Below are 22,290 nucleotides of genomic sequence, written 5' to 3' on the forward strand. Positions count from 1 at the left end.
ATAGAGACCAAAATGATATTTTCATTTGTAATGTCTGTTTGAGAATTGTTTATTTATGATAGCTTATTTGCATAATGTGAGACAAAAAGCTAAAAATTAGTCTATTTTCAAAAACTTAAACTTATATTATTTTTAATAATGGTAAGAGAAAAAGTAGTGTGGAATCCAAAAACACATAAACATAAGCAAAAAGTTAGTTTATCAAATGCCAAACACACACTTATTAAAAGAATGAAAAGTCTAGTGACACTGAAATTATCACAAATTTTTTTAATTATTTTTTTTTATATGAAATGGTGTATGTTTTGTGTTGGGGTAGATTAGGGCTATCCACAAGTTGGTCCGAGTCAAGTTTGTGCCCAACTCGAATTGGGCCCAACTTCGTTTGGTGGCAAATTGGAGGACTTTTCGTCAATCGAATCGGTGATCAAATCAGTTTGAATTGAGCTTTGCACTAGTGGAGTCGGTTTCAATTGAAACCGAGACAGTGGTGGCTCTAGGAGGATCTTGTTAAAGACTTCAGATTTCCTCTGAATCTTCGACTAGATTGCAAGATCTCCACCAGAGCTTGCAAAAAAATCGCTATATTTTCACCAAATCTAGGCAGAATATTGGACAACAATGTGATTTTAGGTTAAGTTCTTAGTAGAGATGGAGGACTCCAACGAGAATTTTGAGATATTTTTATGGAAGGTTGGTCGGGTCAATTTATATCGAATTTCAGAGGGAAGGCTGGCTACTCGACCCCCTCCTATTTGGTTTTGAAGGAGGTCACCCGCCACTAACCGCCTCATGTGTCAGTTCGAGTGATGGTTGGCTTGGTTTCAGGTGGGTTTGGCAGGAGGCCGAGTCTGGTGGACACTCCTAGGGTAAATTATAGTGAGACGAGTATATGAAGGGTTCGTTTGGATAGAACTTATTTTGCTGAAACTGAAAATACTGTAGCAAAATAATTTTTAAAGGTGTGAATAGTTCTGTGAGACCCATTTTTAATGAAAAAGTTATTGAAAAGTGAAATTTGTGGGATTCGTGAACAGTGCATTTGCGCACTGTTCATGACTAAAAAGTCAATATATGCTGCTGGGTAAAAAAAAAAAAAAACAAAAACGGGACGTGGACGCACAAACGCGAATCCAAACGACCTCGAAAGAGTATGTACTAGCAAAACCCTTTAAAAGAAATTCTAAAGAAATTTCACAGCCATGGCTCATGAGCCATGTAAAAAACTAGTAGGCAAAGAAAGTAAAAAAAAGAAAAGAGAGAAAGAAAGAGAGAGATCTTCTAGAAGACATATGAGAAACCCACATGGACCACTGAAATGCAAAAACAATTGCCTTTCCTTTCTTAACCCACACAACCCAACCCCACATCTCTCTCTCTCTCTCTCTCTCTCTCTCTCCCACTTCATTGACTCTTTATATATAAAACCATCTCCCTCTCTTTCTTATTTCATACATTCACACAGACTTCTCATTCTCTCTTTTCTCTAAAATTTTCTCAGCTCTTTTCCCATTTTACCCCTAAAACCCTCAAACTTCCTTTCTCAATGTTCGGGACTCTCAACCTCCCCACGGCGGCACCTCTCTATTTCTCGCCGGAAACCAGATTCTCCTCTTCCAAACGGTCAGTCAAGGCCTATACTGTCACGGCGACAGAGGCGAGGCCGTATACCTCGTCGGCGACGGTGCATCCGACGAGTCTGTACGAGGTGCTCAAAGTGGAGCGAACGGCTTCGTTGACAGAGATCAAGTCAGCGTACCGGAGCCTGGCCAAGATGTACCATCCGGACGCCATGATCCAACAACATCACCACCAAGACGAAGACAAGGCGGAAATCGAGTCGGACTCCGAATCAGACGGCATAGATTTCATAGAGATTCACAACGCGTACGCGACGCTCTCCGATCCGGTGGCACGTGCGCTCTACGATCTCTCTTTGGGGAACACCACTTCCCAGTTCAGCAACCAGAGGGGACCTTTTGGGTTCGGCGTCGGATTTGGATTCTCAACTCCAAATCCAACTGGATTTTACATGACTCGAAGATGGAAAATCAATCAGTGCTGGTAGCTTGAACTAGGAACCGCCGTAGGTCCCCATAGATATTTTCTTCTGTCCTTTTTTTTGTTAACCCAAAAAAAAAAGAAAAATTTTTCTTTCTTTTTTTTTTCTCTAATTTTTGATTGGGGGTGTTTTTGTTTCTCTGTCCCGGTGACGTGGAAAATGTAGAGAAAATCTGTAAATTGTACCACCACCCAATTTTCGAGTAAATATTATATATATGTTAGCAAATGGAGCTTTACAGTTCAATGAATCACATTATAATGTTTAACATTTTTGTTTTTAATAAATGGGCAATATAGTGGGATTGAATTAGCTTTGCTAAAGACTTTCTTTAATAGTTGTATAAGAGATTTAGATTTAATTTTTGCCTCTAAGTGTTTTGGATGATAAAGAGTTGTCGTCAAGAGGGGACGCTGGTTAGAGGTGTTTGGGAGAAGTTTAAGTTAGGTTGTTTGAGTATTTTTGATATACGTGTGGGTGAAAAAGTGGATAAAAATATGTGTAATGTTGTTTAAAAATTAAAAATTATTATTTAAACTGTGATACTAAATGGAGTAATTTTTAAGTACACGGAGAGTGATCCTCTCTTCTCTCACATTCATAATAGATCTCACCATGAATTTAATGAATGAATTTTCCTATGAATGTGAGAAGAAGAAGCATTATTTTATTATATTCTAGGACTATCTAAGAATTTTCTTACCAAATGGGTCTTTCATAATTTTTCTTTATGAGTGTGTTGAGAAATTAATGTTTTTGATAGAATGAGAAATTAATGTTTGCTTGGTTAGTCCTGAAATTTAGTTTTAGAATTTTTGAGAGTTTAATGTAAATTGTTCAGTTAACTCGAATTTTATTTTCTTACTAACTTGGATTTTATTCTTATTATTATATTCAGGAGAAAGAGAAACAGTTATACATACAGATAGTGGAGAGTGGTCCAACGGTAGAGGTTTAGAAAGAAAGAAATTACAATTTCTTATGGGAGTGGAGATAAAAGAAAAGAAAGGACAGAAGTTAATATGTATAATGTTAATATTTAAATTTACCATTTACTCTAAATGTTAGTCTACAATATGGGTTTAATTAGTTCTAAATCACTTGTATTCCAATAAAAAATTAGGGATCAAATTTGGTTTATATCAAAAGGTTAGGAGTTCAATTTGGTTTATATCAAAAATCAATTTGTGTTTGGACCTATAAAGAGCTATCATTATAAGGGGCGGGGCAGGTTTGGCAGGGGGTCGGGTTTGGTGGACACCCCTAGGGTAGGTAAATTTTAGTGAATCGAGTAAGTGAAAGAGTATGTATCTATAGAGATAATGTTAATAATTTTTTTTAATTTACCATTTATTTTAAATGTTGGTTTACAATACGGGTATAATTAGTTCTAAATCACTTGTAATTAAATAAAATATTAGGGGTTCAAATTCTGTTTATATCAAAAATCAATTTGTGATTGGAGTTGATATAGAGCAATTATTATCAATCAAATCCATAAATTAAAACTATCAAATTTACAATCATTAACTTACAATATAATTTTCTTAAAGAAAGAGTAATTCATTGTACAGACCATAAATCCATTTGGTTAGACTTTTTGGGAGACTAATTTTTTTTTTTTTTTTTTTTAAAAAATTTCAATTTGGAAGATTAAAAGAGTTGTTTTTAAAACTCTGATTTGCAGCCACGGCAGTTTTTCACGCCACATAAAATTCATTATAAGATATATACTCTTTGTTTCTCCATAAAAAGAAAAAGAAAAAGAAAAAGAAAAAGAAAGATAAAGACATATACTATTTAAATTTATGCTACTACCTCATCCTGTAGTTATGGATGGTGATAGACTGATAGTTACAAATGCAAGTGCTAGCTGGAAAACAAAAGTATTGACGAAGAAAATGGAGTGCAATAACAGCGATTGGGTTGGAGTTGATTGACAATTTCAACTTAATTGTTAGATGGGCAGAAAGAAATTGTCCTTAGAACAGGTTTGGAGGAAAAGTTTGTCCTTGTTAAACTTTGTTTCTATGAGAGTTGGCCCACTTTCAATGCACACCCTCTAACAAATTAACACAACACATTCCTTTGATTTGAAATCTCTGAGACTCAACTCAATACTACAGAAAAAGAAAGGCTTTGTTGGAAATTCTAATCAAAATTCAGCTTTCAAATGTTTTGACTAGAAGGAAAAATCTCATTCCAGAAAGAAAGTGAAGATGTTTACAAATTAACATTCCCTAATGAAATTTGACCATGGAAAATTAAGGAAGGTACATGAAAATTTTCATCAGAAGAAAAACCTTCTAGACATTTTTTTTTTTTCTCGAAAAATTACAATAAGGATGGAGTTATTTCACAGCCCTTTTGTTTTATTTTAATTTTTAATTTTTAATTTTTTTTTGTTGCTATAAGCCATTTTAATTTTTAACCCCCACCAAGCATTACTGCATTAGCATTCATTTCCACAAACATCTATTGCGCAGTATACCACAGTTCAATTTTAAAACGCAAAATTCCCCAAAACCCTTGCTAGGGGGTTTTCATAATTTCATTCACTATTCTCTATTGGTCTGTGTAATTCCACACCTTAAAAATGTTAACTTTGAACTAAAAGAAACAAAAAGATAGCATTTTGGCGTAGAAACAACTGCCATACCAAATGCTTCTTTTATCAATTCAAATGCTCCACACCACACACCAACCCATGTGTTGTAGAAATGCCTTGCTGGGTAATTCACAGTGGACCCATTGGTTTTTGCAACAGTGTCAGGTCAGGTAATGATTTGGATTTTGTAGTTTGCTGATTATTTGGGAATTGTATTAATTTATTTATTTTTGTCTAAATTTTCTCTAATTGGGTATATTGTAGTTTCTTTTTCTGGGTTAAATTCAATTATTTGTGCTATGGTGTAGTTTATGGATCACTTGGCTTTTGGTGTGAATTCCTCATTAAGCGTATTTTAGAAGATTAGAAGATTAGAAGAGTATTTTCAAGCGTTTTAGAATATTAAGAGAGTTTTTTTCTAAAACTCAAGATTCTGTTTTACAACCACGACAGTTTTTTACAAGCACCACATAAAATTCATTACAAGATATATGTTTCTCCAAAAATAGAAAAAGAAAAAGAAAGACATATTCTTTAAATAAATTTACATGGATGCTACCACATCCTATAGTTATGGATGGTGATAAACTGATAGTTACAAAACAAGTGCTATCTGGAAAGCAAAAGTATTGACGAAGAAAATGAAGTGCAATAACAGCGATTGGGTTGGAGTTGATTGACAATTTCAACTTAATTGTTAGATGGGCAGAAAGAAATTGTCCTTTGGATGGGTTTGGAGGAAAAGTTTTTCCTTGTTAAACTTTGTTTCTATGAGAGTTGGCCCACTTTCAATGCACACCCTCTTACAAATTAACACTACACGTTCCTTTGATTTGAAATCTTTGAGACTCAACTCAATACTAAAGAAAAAGAAAGGCTTTGTTGGGAAATTCAAGTCAAAATTCAGCTTCATATGTTTTGAGTCTTTTGACTAGAACGGAAAATCTCATTCCAAAAAGAAAGTGAAGATGTTTACAAATTAACATTCCCTAATGAAATTTGACCAGGGAAAATTAAGGAAGGTGCATGAAAATTTTCATCAGAAGAAAAACCTTCTAGACAATCTTTTTTTAATAGAAAAATTACAAGAAGGATGGAATTATTTCACAGCCCTTTTGTTTTTCTTCTCCTTTTTTTTTCGTTTTTTTTTTTTTTTGTTTTTTTTTGTTTTTGTTTTTGTGCTATAAGCCATTTTGATTTTTAACCCCCGCCTAAGCATTACTGCATTAGCATTCATTTCCACAAAACCCTTGCTAGGGGGTTTTCATTTACTATTCTCTATTGGTCTGTGTAGTTCCACACCTTAAAAATGCAAACTTTGAACTAAAAGAAACAAAAAGATAGCATTTTGGTGTAAACAACTGCTTCAAGCTCAAGTACCTTCCAAATCAAATTGTTCAAAGACAATACCTTGCCATACCAAATGCTTCTTCTATCAATTCAAATGCTCCACACCACACACCAACCCATGTGTTGTAGAAAAGCCTTGCTGGGTAATTCACAGTGGACCCATTGGTTTTTGCAACAGTGTCAGGTCAGGTAATGATTTGGATTTTGTAGTTTGCTGATTATTTGGGAATTGTATTAATTTATTTATTTTTGTCTAAATTTTCTCTAATTGGGTATATTGTAGTTTCTTTTTCTGGGTTAAATTCAATTATTTGTGCTATGGTGTAGTTTATGGATCACTTGGCTTTTGGTGTGAATTCCTCATTGTATTTTTCTTTTTGGAGGTGGTATTAATGGGTAGTTGCAATTGCATAATTGAATTCAGGTTATAAGAGTGAAGTGGTGTTAGGTAATGAATGGTATGGATGCAGAGTGAGATGGTAATGTATGAGGGTGTGAATTGTTAGTTATTTTGGGCCTAAAAAAGAAAACCTTTTTTTTTGGGGGGGAGAGATTTGTTATATTAAGATTTGGATGATATATATGATGAATTCTTGAAATTTCAGGCTACGAAGGATGAAAAGGACTCAAGTGGGCCTAATTTGAATGGAAAAATCCAAGCCCTTGTTGTTAGGCTTGTGGCAGGGGAAGGTATATCACTTGGGAGTGTTTTGTAATAGATTTCTTGTATATGTCCATGTGGTATTGAGCCAGGTTTACCGTTTACTGCCTTAGGTGTAGATGACCAATGTGAAAATGAAAAGGAGGACTGAAATGAGTTAATCTGTAGTGTTGTATTTCAATGAAATATTGAGCTATATGTCACATTTAACTAACTGATAAACTGTACTTGAGGAAGATCACAATTCTGAGTATTTTGGGCAATCTAAGGGTATTAGTAGATTTTGTTGAAGGATGCAAGATTTCGTGGCTGAGTAAGTTTCAATTATGCATTTCACAAGATATGATATATGTATATAAGGTTGCTCATAGATGTAGCTAGGGTGATTGCCTTGACACATTTCCTAGCAACTTTGCAACTCACAGTTGTCACCTAGTCTAACCTTGGTAATTCGAAAATCAAGTTTGGAGCTCATAAATAACTGGGAAGATATGCAAATTATTCTGGAAATGATAAATAGTTTTTGGATGGAAATATTGATGCTAAACTTTGACCGAAAGGAGAATTCCTTTTGTATTTTTGTTTTCTTGTGCTTTTGTTCATATGCATATGTATGGTTCTGGTTTTGAGGTTCATGGCTTGAAAACTTGATCATAAAAATTACAATTTCTAATTTATGTAAATTTACCATTTACTTTAAATATTGGTTTACAATATGGGTTTAATTAGTTCTGAGTCACTTGTAATCAAATAAAAGGTTAGGGTGAGGGTTTGAATTCGGTTTATATAAAAAATTAATGTGTTTGGACTTGATAAAAAAAAGTCATTATAAAGCAAATCCTTATATTAAAACTCTTATTGAATTTATAAACATTAACTTACAATATAATTTTCTTAAAGAAATTTGTTATATAGGCTATAAATCTATTTGGTTAGACGTTTTAGAAGATTAGAAGAGTATTTTCAAGTGTTCTGGAATATTAAGAGAGTTTTTTTTTTTTAAACTCAAGATTCTGTTTTGCAACTGCGACAATTTTTTACAAGCACCACATAAAATTCATTACAAGATATATGTTTCTCCAAAAAAAGAAAAAGAAAAAGAAAGACGTATATTCTTTAAATAAATTTACATTGATGCTACCGCATCCTATAGTTATGGATGGTGATAGACTGATAGTTACAAATGCAAGTGCTAGCTGGAAAACAAAAGTATAGACGAAGAAAATGGAGTGCAATAACAGCGATTGGGTTGGAGTTGATTGACAATTTCAACTTAATTGTTAGATGGGCAGAAAGAAATTGTCCTTTGGACAGGTTTGGAGGAAAAGTTTGTCCTTGTCAAACTTTGTTTCTATGAGAGTTGGCCCACTTTCAATGCACACCCTCTTACAAAGTAACACAGAACATTACTTTGATTTGAAATCTCTGAGACTCAACTCAATACTATAGAAAAAGGAAGGCTTTGTTGGAAAATTCTAATCAAAATTCAGCTTTCATATGTTTTGACTATAAGGAAAAATCTCATTAAAGTGAAGATGTTTACAAATTAACATCCCCTAATGAAATTTGAGCATGGAAAATTAAGGAAGGTACATGAAAATTTTCATCAGAAGAAAAACCTTCTAGACAATCTTTTTTTAATAGAAAAATTAGTATTACAAGAAGGATGGAATTATTTCACAGTTCTTTTGTTTTTCTTCTCCTCTTTTTTGTTTTGTTTTGTTTTTGTTTTTGTTTTTGTTTTTGTTTTTTTTGGTTTTTTGGCTTTTTTTTGTTTTTTTTGGATATAAGCCATTTTAATTTTTAACCCCCACCTAAGCATTACTGCCTTAGCATTCATTTCCACAAAACCCTTGCTAGGGGGTTTTCATTCACTATTCTCTATTGGTCTGTGTAGTTCCATACCTTAAAAATGCAAACTTTGAACTAAAAGAAACAAAAAGATAGCTAGAAACAACTGCTTCAAGCTCAAGCACCTTCCAAATCAAATTGTTCAAAGACAGTATCTTGCCATACCAAATGCTTCTTCTATCAATTCAAATGCTTCACACCACACGCCAACCCATTTGTTGTAGAAAAGCCTTGCTGGGTAATTCACAGTGGACCCATTGGTTTTTGCAACAGTGTCAGGTCAGGTAAAGATTTGGATTTTTTGGTTTGCTTATTATTTGGGAATTGTATTAATTTATTTATTTTCGTCTAAATTTTCTCTAATTGGGTATATTGTAGTTTCTTTTTCTGGGTTAAATTCAATTATTTTTGCTATGGTGTAGTTTATGGATCACTTGGCTTTTGGGGTGAATTCCTCATTGTATTTTTCTTTTTGGACGTGGTATTAATGGGTAGTTGCAAATGCATAATTGAATTCAGGTTATAAGAGTGAAGTGGTGTTAGGTAATGAATGGTTATGGATGCAGAGTGAAATGGTAATCATATGAGGGTGTGAGTTGTTAGTTATTTTGGGCATATAAAAGAAAACTTTTTTTTTTTTGGGGGGGAGAGAGTTGTTATATTAAGATTTGGATGATATATATGATGAATTCTTGAAATTTCAGGCTACGAAGAATGAAAAGGACTCAAGTGGGCCAAATTTGAATGGAAAAATCCAAGCCCTTGTTGTTAGGCTTGTGGCAGAGGAAGGTATATCACTTGGGAGTGTTTTGTAATAGATTTCTTGTATATGTCCATGTGGTATTGAGCCAGGTTTACCGTTTACTGCCTTAGGTGTAGATGACCAATGTGAAAATGAAAAGGAGGACTGAAATGAGTTAATCTATAGTGCTGTATTTCAATGAAATATTGAGCTATATGTCACATTTAACTAACTGATAAACTGTACTTGAGGAAGATCACAATTCTGTGTATTTTGGGCAATCTAAGGGTATTAGTAGATTTTGTTGAAGGATGCAAGATTTAGTGGCTGAGTAAGTTTCAATTATGCATTTCATAAGATATGATATATGTATATAAGGTTGTTCATAGATGTAGCTTGAGTGATTGCCTCGACACATTTCCTTTCAACTTTGCAACTCACAGTTGTCACCTAGTCTAACCTTGGTAATTCAAAAATCAAGTTCGGAGCTCATAAATAACTGGGAAGATATGCAAATTATTCTGGAAATGATAAATAGTTTTTGGATGGAAATATTGATGCTTAACTTTGAACGAAAGGAGAATTCCTTTTGTATTTTCGTTTTCTTGTGCTTTTGTTCATGCATATGTATGGTTCTGGTTTTGGGGTTCATGGCTTGAAAACTTGACCATAAAAATTGCAAGATTGTAAAGTTCCAATTTTTTTTTTTTGGGGGGAGGGGGCGGGGGTGTGGTAAATTTTCATTTATGAAGCAAGGAGAAAAAGGAAAATAGAAAAAGTTCAATTAGATTGGACCTTGTGCATACTAGATAGTTGGACTGAGACTCTTCACTTATGTAAATATTTCCCATTCCTGTAGGAAGAACTATAACTATGTAAGTAAATTATTTTTGGTCCTGTACATCTAAATCTTGTTCGTTATTGTTATTATAGTTTTAATTTTGGGATGCACTGACTATGCAATCTGAGGTGACTTTGCAAAAAAGTTCACATTTAAGGGAAAATTTTAAGTTTTTTCTTTGAATACCTGCTTCTTATTTTCTTAGTGCCATACCATTGATGCTTCCTGAAACTCATCTTTATCTGTTTCAGATTTCATGTCTTCAATCACAAAAAAGCTAGAAAATATGGACACAATTTTTTTAGACAAAGAGCTTGAACAACTGATAATAACAATATGGACAATATAAGTCAAGGAGTGACAATTAAATTCTCTTTACTCAACATGTAAACTCAACTTTGTTTTTGGTGCTCTGTCAGTTGACAACAATCTGAAGTATATCTGGGCTTTCCAGTTGTTTATTTTGTGGATGATTTGAGTTGCTCCATTTATTTTTTCTGCCTGATTTCTGGAAGCCTGGCTAGGTCATAGATGTACCCACTAACCCAAATCTTTGACCTGCAATGCAAAAGGCATACAAAATGAAATGAATCAGGTTAAAATATGAAAACCTGAATGACTTTCTGGTCTTATGAACTAAAGAGTTGATTTTCCGAGCACAGCACAAGTCTTGTTTTCAGTTTATATCCTTAGATAGTTTGATGATATTTTGTAGCTAATTGGGTGCTATCTTGGTTACATGCTAATATCATGCATCATACTTTTTTTTTTTGGGGTAAAATTTCAGATTCCTCAGAAATTTTGTATTCTGTACTCTATGGAAAGGCAAAATGCTTCTTAGATATCATAGGCAAACAAATTTCCATTTTTTTTTTTTGATGGGGCAGGGGGTGTTAAAGTTTGAAATTAATAGTTTTTCTCAAGCTCAAGAAGTGATATGATAATGTTCATCTACAAAAGAAGGAAGAAAATAAATAAAGAAGGAAGTGATATGATAATGTTCATTCTTCATTCTTATAAATGTTTATGTGCTGATAAAGTTGTCTTGTTCTGCCAAATGCATGTGTAGCTTAGGTGTGTCCTCACGAGTCTCTTTCAACTGATGTTACCAAATTAACCATACGTGCTTGTTTAATACTTAATTGTCTTCCATGGATCTGAAACAGTTCAGGGTTGTGGGTGAATTGCAATCTCGTCTCTCTGTGATCCTTTTGATTTTTATGTTTGAATCATTAATATGCACTTTGTGAGTTTATGTTTTTGTTAAATGGACCAATGGGTTGTAGCTCAAATGGTACCTCATTTTCTTATAATGTGTGTGTAACAATAAAAAACAGAAACAGAAATAGGAAGAAGAAGAAGAAGAAGAAGAAGAAGAATAAAAAGGAGAGATTATTTCTGTAAATATTGAATTTTTTTGGGGGCCAAAATTGTTGGTGATGATTTGTATGTGTCATCTTGAGATGAATACAAGATTGGAATGCCTTTTTTTTTTTGGATAATGGGTTGTGTGTGTCACCTAGCTTTATGTCAGTATTTTTGTCCATATCTGTCTAACATCCTTCTATATGTTTTGGTACAACTTTCCTGTTATCCCAACCAACACAGGCAGTATTATCTTGCACTTTCTTTTGTAATATTGTCTTTTAGTCAGATGTGTTTTAACTTCTAACTTCTAAGTTATATTATTTTAGTCAGATGCATTCCTAGTCGTTGTTTTTAACAGCTAGAAGGTTGAGAACTATCACCACCAACTTGATTGATGAGTGCCAGATTTAAAGAAGTTAGCTTCCAAATTGCTCAACAGATTCACCATGCAAGTCAAAAAATGTGAAAGACAAAGTATTCAGGTGTGTGTTGCAACTTCAGCTTTAATGTGATAATTTGAAAGACATCTTAGACACCACATAAATATTGAACACATCTTTAGCAACTTCAGGAAGATGTTAAAGAACTAAAAAACAGAGGATCTGACTACAAATAGAATGATGAGTTAAAGATGTGTTATCTTACTATGTCTAAAAACATTACATGTATAATATTTATGTCACCCCTTCAATTAACTTTATAACTTAAGAAAAAATGACAACTCAAATGCATGGTACTACAAGAGGAGCATGAACAGAGTTGCTCAATTGCATGGCTACAACACCCTCGATGAGTAACTAGCACATACTTATAGTACTCAGCAGTAATATTTGCAGCAACAGCATCCGTTTGACAACTTATCATGGATCTGGCATTTTACATGGGCAAGGCAATTTTTGCTATAAAAAAATATCTAAACTGGAAAAAAGACTGCTACTGTTATCAGAGAAAAAACGATAATGAGAACAGATGCAAGACAGTGGGGGCAAGATTTGATCTTCATCTTGATTTTAAGAGCAATTTTTTGGCTATCTTTGTTATAAGACTCCAATCAATGAGTTAGGGGGTTGGTTGCAATGGAACTCTAACATTAATAACTAGGCTAGAAGGGATAGAAGTACATAGGAAACAATCAATTCAACATGCAAGCACACGTTATGCAGGTCTTTTTACATATACATACGCATATTCTTGTTATGGAGAGAGAGGGAGAGAGAGAGAGCATTTCACATGCATAGCTAATAACTAAATGGCTTTGGAGTAGGTCCTCATAAGCCTTGCCATGTTCAATGTTAAAAAAACCTGTTATCACCTTGGAAAAAATTTTCTGACATAGATGTCGTCTGAATTATGTTTGGTAGAATGTAAGAGCTTGTATCATCTGCTCTTGATGCTCTCAAATGCGCTATAAGGCCATGGCATAGATGTCATTTGAATTTTTTTCGGTTGAATGTGAAGTGCTTGTATCATGATATCATCTGCTCTTGGTGCTCTCAAATGCTCTATAAGACCACTACGTTTGTAATGTAGATAATGGCAACTAATGGTTTAAATTCCTATGTCTTCAGTTACAAAATTATAAATATAAGTATAGAACCCTGGGCTCAGTATGACTATAACAATATTGAGGTGTTGCAGGCAGCTGAGTATACAGAATGTTGAAGCAATTTGTTACATGGGATCTGTAGTCAGTCAGCCCCATGCATCTCTCATTAGGTCTTCACACAACCTTCAAGGTGAACATCCTCAAATGCGTGAAGGCTTAAAATAATCATTTATATTATTGCACAAGGAGGAGGCAGATATCTTCAAATGAAAGAAAGAAAGAAAACAGCTGTTGAAAATGCAACAACTTCCGGTTCCTTAAATCAATCCATGAACTCAAATTGATGATAATGTGTGATACAACACAGTCAAACCCAGTATCTACATGGACATCTACTCCAAGGATGTTCTGTTATTTGAGTTCATACAAATGACCCAGAACTTTTCTTAACAATAATAATACTACACTCATCTGTATCAGAAATTTACAATGAATTAAAGAGTGGAAATATACATTGCGCAAGTTTAGAAAGATGAATGTCAACCCAGCCAGATAAGTCAGCATGTAGAATATAAAATTACTGAGACATGCACCAAAAAATATGCATGAACGAATGAGTCCACAATAATATCAGAGTGAGAATTAACTTACCAGTAAATCAATCTATCCCAGCCACAAGTTGCTACCTTGCTTTGGTCCACAAGTTGCATACTTGAGAGTTCTGAAAACTTGGCATGTCTTCCAATCCCAAAACCAGAATTTACCCTCATTTCAGTATTTCACCCTTAAACTCCAGCAACTTTGCAATCGACTATAAATATATATCTGGCACCAATGGATTTTACCCTTTTGTCTATGTGTTGCTAGTATACGGTGTCTTTGTTGTGCTGCAAATGCTCAAAATTTTTTTTGATAACCAGCAGCAACTATTTAAGATTGTCTTAACAATTTGGTCAATGACAACAGAAATTAGGCAACACAAGATATATTAGTTAAATGAATGAATATATGAATTGTAAGGCTTTCAGCTCATTCTGTTAAAAGAGAGGGGAGATTAAAATTACTTGTGATGTTGCGATTGGTCAAAATGATGCTGTGTGCTTTGATAGCTAGAGATTGGAGAGGGAATTTGGCTTTCTTGGGGTGAATTTTAAGCTCCATTCATGTATAATACTTATTAGGTAGTAATATATTTGAAGATTAGTTATATTGCATGCCATTATAAAGAGAGGAATGTCAATTATTATGATTGAATATATAACTCATAATAAGAACATATTGTCTGAATGATCTCACAAATGTTTTATTATGTTGACTAAACTTGAACACGCCATATTCCACATTAGTTTTTTTTTATTTTTTTTTTTATACTATATATCTTAGAAAAATAACTATATAAATTACCAATACCCTTGTGTCTCATTGGCACTTAAAACTCACCTCATGAAAGCCAAATGCTCGAGAAAGCAAATTGGTCTAGGAGCATTCATATAACACACCCGGAACTTTTCCTCACTACAATAATACTGCACTCATCTGTATCAGATATTTACAATAAATTAAAGGGTGAAATATACATTGCGCAGGTTTAAGAAAGACGGCTACAAATCAAGGCAGATAAGTAAGCATGTAGAATATAAAACAACTGAGGCATGTACCAAAAAAGATTCGTGTATGAATGAGTCCACAATAATATCAGAGTGAGTTGCAAGAATTAATGGTTTTTTCTTTTTTTTTTGCTACTTCCTGAAACTCATCTTATCTGTTTCAGATTGCATATCTTCAATCATAAAGGAGCTTGAAAATATGGACACATTTTTTTAGAAAAAGAGCTTGAACAATTGGTAATAATAATATGGACACTATAAGTCAAGGAAGTGATAATTAAATTCTCTTTACTCAACATGTAAACTCAACTGTGTTTTTTGGGTGCTTTGTCAGTTGATAACAATCTGAGGTATATCTGGGATTCCCAGTTGTTTATGCTGTGGATGATTTGAGTTGCTCAAGAAGAGATATGATAATGTTCATCTACAAAAGAAGGAAGAAAATAAACAAAGAAATAGACTCATTCTTCATTCTTGTAAATGTTTATGTGCTGATAAAGTTGTCTTTGTTCTACCAAATGCATGTGTGGCTTAGGTGTGTCCTCACGAGTCTCTTTCAACTGATGTTACCAAATGAACCATAAGTGCTTGTTTAATACATAATTGTCAATCTGAAACAGTTCAGGGTTGCAGGTGAATTGCTATCTCGTCTCTCAGCTTGTTATGGATCCTTTCAATTTTTATGTTTGAATCATTAATATGCACTTTGTGTGTTTATGTTTTTGTTAAATGGACAAATGGGTTGTAGCTCAAATGACTCAAATGGTACCTCATTTTCTTATAATGCGTGTAACAATAAAAAACAGAAGAAGAAGAAGAAGAAGAAGAAGAAGAAGAAGAGAGAGATTATTTCTGTAAATGTTGACTTTTTTTGGGGTCAAAATTGTTGGCGATGATTTGTATGTGTCATCTTGAGATGAATACAAGATTGGAATGCCTTTTCTTTCCTTTCTTTTTTTGGATAATGGTTTGTGTCACCTATTTTCTTATACCAGTACCTCATTTTCTTATAATGCGTGTGTAACAATAAAAAACTGAAAAAAAAAAAAAGATTATTTCTATAAATGTTGACTTTTTTGGGGCCAAAATTGTTGGCAATGATTTTTATGTGTCATCTTGAGATGAATACAAGATTGGAATACCTTTTTTTTTTTTTTTTTGGGATAATGGGTTGTGTCATCTAACTTTATGTCAGTATTTTTGTCAGTCTTATAGGCTATAGGGTTAACTTTATACTATGTCATTTTTTTCCCATTTATCCAATTTTTTTATTAAGTGAAACTCACATTATTTTAACCTTAACAAGCACCATGCAGTTCTTGTTAACATTTACCTTTGATTATGTATATTTCTTGGAATGCCTCTTTTCCAGGGCTGCAGAAGTTCTTGTAATGTATCTGCCTAACATCCTTCTATATGTTTTGGTACAACTTCCCTGTTATCCCAACCAACGAGTGGCAGTATTTATCTTGCACTTTCTTTTGTAAATAATGTCTTTTAGCCAGATGTGTTTTAACTTCTAACTTCTAAGTTATCCCAACCAGACTTCTAAGTTATATTATTTTAGTCAGATGTCTTTTAGTCAGATGCATTCCAAGTCATTGTTTAACAGCTAGAAGGTTGAGAACCATCACCACCAGCTTGATTGATGAGTGCCAGATTTAAAGAAGTTAGCTTCCAAATTGCTGAACAGATTCACCATGCAAGTCAAAAAATGTGAAAGACAAAGTATTCAGGTGAGTTTGTGTGTGTTGCAACTTCAGCTTTAATGTGATAATTTGAAACACATCTTAGACACCACATAAATATTGAACACATCTTTAGCAACTTCAGGAAGATGCTAAAGAACTAAAAAAACAGAGGATTTGACTACAAATAGAATGATGAGTTATAGATGTGTTATCTTGCTATTTCTAAAAACATTACATGTATAATATTTATGTCACCCCTTCAATTAACTTTACTCTCAGCCACCCATAATAACTAACTCAAAGGCATGGTACTACAAGAGGAGCATGAACTCGATTGTGTAGCTACTACACCCTGGTTGAGTAACAAGCACATACTTATAGACTCAGCAGTAATATTTGCAGCAACGGCATTCATTCAACAACTTATCATGGTTCTGGCATTTTACATGGGCAAGGTAATTTTTGCTATTAAAAAAAAAAAAAAAAAAACCTAAACTGGGAAAAAGACTCTACTGTCCTCAGAGAAAAAACGATAATGAGAACAGATGCAAGACAGTGGGGGCAAGATTTGATCTTCATCTTGATTTTAAGAGCAATTGTTTGGCTATCTTTGTTATAAGACTCCAATCAATGACTTAGGGGGTTGGTTGCAATGGAATTCTAACGTTAAAGCAATTCAACATGCAAGCACACGTTATGCAGGTCCTTTACATATACATATACCTAAACATATATATGTTATGGAGAGAGGGAAAGAGAGGAGAGCATTTCATATGCATAGCTAATAGTGTCTAAATGGCTTTGAAGCAGGTCCTCAGAAGTATTGGCAAGTTAAATGTTAAAAAAGCCTGTTATCACCTTGGAAAAAAATTTCTGACATATTTTGAATTGTGTCTGGTAGAATGTGAATTGTCTGCTCTTGGTGCTCTCAAATACTCTATAAGAACACTACGTTTGCAATGCAGATAACTTAAGTTACAAAGTTATTAATAGAAGTGTAGACCTCAGGATGACTATTACAATATTGAGGTGTTGCAGGCAGAGTATACGGAATGTTGAAGCAATTTGTTGCTTGGGATCTGTGGTCAGTCAGCTGTCAGCCCACTCATCTCTCATCAGGTCTTCAACCTTCAAGGTGAACACATCCTTAAATGCATAAAGGCTTAAAATAATCACTATATTATTGCATGAGGAGGAAGCAAATATCTTCAAATGAAAGAAAGAAAGAAATCAGATGTTGAAAAAGCAACAAACTTTTGGTTCACTAAATCAATCCATGAACACAAATTGATGATAAATGTGTGATGCTACAAAGTCAAGGTGAACACATCCTTAAATGCATAAAGGCTTAAAATAATCACTATGTTATTGCATGAGGAGGAATCAAATATCTTCAAATGAAAGAAAGAAAGAAATCAGATGTTGAAAAAGCAACAACTTTTGGTTCACTAAATCAATCCATGAACACAAATTGATGATAAATGTGTGATACTACAAAGTCAAACCCAGTATCTACATGGACATCTACTCCAAGGATGTTCTGTTATTTGAGTCATCATACAAAACTCCCAGAACTTTTCTTTACTACAATAATACTACACTCATCTGTATCAGATATTTACATTGCGTAAGTTTAGAAAGATGACTATCAATCAAGTTTAGAAATATACATTGCATAAGTCAGCATGTAGAATATAAAATAACTGAGACGTACCAAAAAATATGCATGTATGAATGAGTCCACAATAATATCAGAGTGAGAATTAACTTACCAGTAAATCAATCTATCCCAGCCACAAGTTCCTACCTTGCTTTGGTCCTATAGGTGCCGCTCATACCCAATGCATACTTGATGGTTTGGAAAACTCGGCATGTCTTCCAATCCCAAAACCAGAATATATGAATAAATAATTGACACCAATGGATTTACTCTTCAATCAACTTTGCAATCTACTATAAATAAATATCTGACACCAATGGATTTACTCTTTTGTCTATGCGCTAGTATAAAGTGTCTTTGAGAATAAAGTATATGGCTCTTGTTGTGCTACGAATGCTCAATTTTTTTTTTTTGGAAAACCAGCAGCAATTATTAAGATTATCTTAACAATTTGTGTCAATGACAACAGAATTAGGCAACAAGACATATTAGTTAAAGGAAAACGAATGAATAAATGCTTCGATCGATACGTGTACATGCATGCACAAGAGAGATTCAACAACTGCAACAGAATCTCCATATAGTTGGAACATAAACAATGCCAATAAAAAAGAAAAATTGAAAGACTCTGCTTATGTTCTGTATTCAAGGATTCTTCATCTTGATCCTCAACTTCCGGGCCACCTGTGCTGCCTTGGGATGAACCGGACGCTTACTACCATCAGATTGCTCTACCTCAACCCAGTTAATAACCTTCAGTATGAGAGACTGAGGAACTTTCTTAATATCCCCATCTGCTGCTCCTTTTGTTTTCTTCATGCCCTTTTCCAATGCCTTCTCCAAAAAGTCCATAAACCAGTTTCCAGCTTCTGTTTCAACCTGTTTCCCCAATTTGATTGTATTGCTAAGGCTGCTGCAGGAAGAGGCTGGTTTCTTGTTTTCATCGTTTTCGCCCAAAGCAGCAGCTTCAAGTGGCAGTTTTCCGAGTGGGGTAGACGGTTTTCTATCCAAAGATGACTTGTGGTTGAAATTTGATCTCAGGACTTTTCCCAAACTTGTCTTCTGCTCACCTCTTTCAGGAAAGACTGCAATGGATTTGTATAATGCTGTTCGCCTTTTGGATAAATTTAGTTCTGAATTTCGGCTTTGGTCCATTGAGTTGTGTATGTTTTCGTGTAATACAGGGGACTCTTCTTCAGATTTTTTGGCATTTGGATTTTGAGCCATTTCAGAAGCCGAAGTAGCTGCTTGAATGGACACCATATCAGTCACTGCTTGCACAATTTGGTGATGAAATTCCAGAAACCGATCAAAACAAGCTGCAGGAGCATCAGGTTTAGCTGATTTGCTTAAGTTGGAAAACATCCTACAGCAAACCACATGAGTATATTAGATTAAGAGAATGTAATTAAGTAGCCAGGAAGTTCACTACAGAAATAAGCTAATAGAAGGGTTTTTATACTTACTTGAGAGACCGAACTAGTGTTTCAGTAGCCGAAGCATCTCTTAGTGCTTGAAGGGCAATTTTCTGAGCTGTTTCTCGCTGCTGCACTGCTTCCTGTAAAGCATGGAATAATAAGCAAATGGAGCTGCAAAATTTAGTCAAAAAAAGCTCTAAGGTAGGTACAAATGACTCAGGTAGGAAATTTACCTTGCCCAATAGGCTAAGTTTTCCAGGTAAATTCATGGGGAGACTGGTGCTGGTGCTGGTGCTGATATCAGAAGCTGGATTATCAGACTGAGATTGTAATTGAGGTGTCACCTTTGAGTTTGAGTTGGAGCTCTGGGCATCTCCACCCATATTGAGGGAAGTTGCCACTCTTGCACTCCGTGTACTCGGCGGAGGAGTGGCACTTTTCTTTTCCTACAATTAGATAAATACATTCATGTCAAATTGGTAACAAAACTTACCAATAATTATAAGCCTACAACAATTTTTTCAACAAAGTTGGGCACTGAAAAGCTGTCTATAACACAACATAACAGAAAAAACATTCATAATTGATCCTGCAATATTGTTTGCTCTATGAAGAATTCAAATTCAAAACAACAAAGAGAACAATGTACCTACAGCTAAGTTGAAGGGACTGATTGGGTTCTTAGGCTCTCTTTCACAAACACTCCTACTCCTCGGGAATTTCGAAGCAGAAGAAGGGGCTACACAGCTTTTCCTAAGCATAGCAGCAGGGCTTTCTCCCTTATTATTATTATCCACCATCTTTGCCAATAGACCACCACCAAATGAACATCTAATACCCCCACCACCACCACCACCACCACCACTACAATTTCCATCCTTGCCAACCCTCCCTCCTCTTCTTATCATCGGAGACATTGGAAAATTATTACTACCACGCTCTTTTACCGGTGTACTACACTGATCGAAATCCAAATTAACCGGCTTGTAAACCATGGGAGAGGAAACAGAGACACCCTCTGGCCCTCCTGTCCCCCAAGAACCCCTTCTGTGAGTTTTCGCTGAGAGCTTTGAAGTGGACATTGGTTCACCTTTCTCTCTAAGACCCATTAATGGTTCTGGTGTCCCCACAAATGGGTGTCGGCCCGGGATTGGTTTAGCACCTTTTATGACCGGAACAGGAGACCCTGGCTCCAATCTATCGACATAGATGAACTGCCCAAGCTGCATTTTATTGCTGAGAACAAAATCATCTTGTTCTGAAGGAAGACTGACATAGATTGAGTGAGAAGAATCAGAGACTTTAATGTAAAATCCATGGCTTGGCCAAAGATTCTTCTCATCAAGATCAGCCGGAACGATGTCTGTGACCTGCAAAAGCGAGTTTCTGTGCTCACTAGTGGGTTTCATCCCTGTGTTCATGCCATCCAAAAGCTTCATTAGTATTCCTGGTGCCAATGTTGCCATGGCAGCCCTTTTTTCAAAAACCCAATTGTCAAACTCAAGGAGAGATTGAGATTTGAGAAAAGAAAGAAGAAAAAGATTAAAACTTGAAGTCAAAGAAAGAAACCCAACAAAGAACCAAGAAATTCAAGAATAGTAAACAAAGAAGAATTGAATGAGGAGCCAAAAAAAAAAATGATATTGGGTGTGAAAGATTTGATTTTGTACTGATCAAAGGAGAGCTAAAGAAGAAGCATTGAATGTTTTGGGGGGGTGAGATCAAGATTCACGGAGTTTTCATGTAGTAGTGAGTGGACGTTGGCAACGGTAAGCTTTGGTTTTAGTAAAGGGACCCAAAAAAGGAGCTAACTTTTTGAATTTTAGAATTTTGGAACGTTGAGAACTGTAACGGTCATATTTGAGGGCTGGTGATGTGTCAGCGTAGTAATAATTTTGAATTATATTTTAATCAATCAAGAGACAAATTAACCTGCCGGTTGCTCTGCCTTTACTTGTGATCTACACCTTTTTTTTGTTTTTTTTTCATTGAAATGACATCGTTTTGGAGTATTTTTTTCACTAGCTTAAAAATATTGAATATTTGTAGCTACTATAACTAGTGGCAATCTGAAGGTGACTGCTGATTGGGTGGGTAAAGGGCATTGACATTGGGTTTGCTTGCACCCTACAAATTTCCCTGTAAAATTCTTATAAATTGATATCAATTATAAAAAGTAATTCAAACACTTATTTATTATTTATTTAAGTGGCACATTTATAGTTATTGCTAAATCTTTTTGTAAGTTTTTTATTTTTATTTTATAACCATACCTGGGACCAAAATTATTGAGCAAAAATTGTCAAGATTTATTTATTTTTGGGTAGAATTAATGTTTTTTTTTTATTTTTGTGGCTATTCGGGAGTATTCAGAACTCTTCAAGCACTTGACTTAAGACCAAAATTGTTGAGGAAATTGTCAAGAATTTTTTTTTTTTTGGGTAAAATTAATGGTTTTTTTTTTTGGTTCCTATTAAGGGGTGTCTACTGTCTAATGCTCTTTGAGCATGTGATTTTACCTTGAATGTGTGTAATCCCCTCATCACCACACACAAAGTAATTAAAAGGAAGATTTCGGGGTAATCTTACGATGCTGGTTGGAGGTTTTGAATCCAAGATTTCATGAGGTGTTAAGAATCTCTAAGGAAAGTGGGTGAGAGAGAGTCTAACAAGGCAGAGAGAGAAGAGCGAAAAAATATCAAATAATAGATAGAAGAGCTACAATAACCATGCATATATGCATGATTACTGTAGCAATAGTGCATAAATACACAATTTTACACCCACTGATGTGAGTGTTTTTTTGCTCAAAATATGTAAAATAAGTAACTTTTTCTTTTTTGCAAGACTTTACACATACTGATGCTAATGCTTTATACCAAGTT

General features: G+C 34.5%; 2 protein-coding genes and 1 long non-coding RNA gene across 4 annotated transcripts; 2 read left to right on the forward strand and 1 right to left on the reverse strand.

Annotated features, from left to right (window-relative positions):
• The first annotated feature begins 1,434 nt into the window (after positions 1–1,434).
• Positions 1,435–2,308, forward strand: LOC142640868 (chaperone protein dnaJ 11, chloroplastic). The gene has a single exon (XM_075815176.1). It carries the CDS (start codon positions 1,547–1,549, stop codon positions 2,066–2,068), a length of 522 nt encoding a protein of 173 aa, XP_075671291.1. The 5' UTR covers positions 1,435–1,546; the 3' UTR covers positions 2,069–2,308.
• Positions 2,309–5,889: 3,581 nt separating this feature from the next.
• On the forward strand, positions 5,890–14,872 carry LOC142640794 (uncharacterized). 2 transcript variants are annotated; one of them, XR_012845240.1, is made up of 5 exons: positions 5,890–6,209; positions 8,579–8,816; positions 9,237–9,321; positions 11,810–11,965; positions 13,122–13,547. It is a non-coding gene; the product is annotated as an uncharacterized LOC142640794 (long non-coding RNA). The 2 variants fall into 2 exon arrangements; XR_012845239.1 differs by lacking the exon at positions 5,890–6,209 and adding an exon at positions 14,801–14,872 and having other exon boundaries at positions 7,797–8,816; positions 13,122–14,729.
• A 3,601-nt stretch (positions 14,873–18,473) lies between these two features.
• On the reverse strand, positions 18,474–21,207 carry LOC142640793 (uncharacterized). The gene is made up of 4 exons (XM_075815055.1): positions 20,059–21,207; positions 19,639–19,851; positions 19,454–19,545; positions 18,474–19,353 (listed from the first exon to the last, which is right to left on the reverse strand). Exons 1-4 carry the CDS (start codon positions 20,869–20,871, stop codon positions 18,633–18,635), a joined length of 1,839 nt encoding a protein of 612 aa, XP_075671170.1. The 5' UTR covers positions 20,872–21,207; the 3' UTR covers positions 18,474–18,632.
• Positions 21,208–22,290: the final 1,083 nt, after the last annotated feature.

The sequence above is a fragment of the Castanea sativa genome, chromosome 6 (genome assembly GCF_040712315.1).
Source record: "Castanea sativa cultivar Marrone di Chiusa Pesio chromosome 6, ASM4071231v1".
NCBI classification, from domain to species: Eukaryota; Viridiplantae; Streptophyta; class Magnoliopsida; order Fagales; family Fagaceae; genus Castanea; species Castanea sativa.

Excerpts from the sequence above, each read along its gene's own strand:
- LOC142640868 (XM_075815176.1), top strand. The coding sequence starts at position 1,547 with ATGTTCGGGACTCTCAACCTCCCCACGGCGGCACCTCTCTATTTCTCG.
- LOC142640793 (XM_075815055.1), bottom strand. The coding sequence starts at position 20,871 with ATGGCAACATTGGCACCAGGAATACTAATGAAGCTTTTGGATGGCATG. Across the intron at positions 19,852-20,058 it reads TCAGTCCCTTCAACTTAGCT|GAAAAGAAAAGTGCCACTCC; the intron begins GTAGGTACATTG and ends ATCTAATTGTAG. Across the intron at positions 19,354-19,453 it reads ACACTAGTTCGGTCTCTCAA|GATGTTTTCCAACTTAAGCA; the intron begins GTAAGTATAAAA and ends GGTTTGCTGTAG.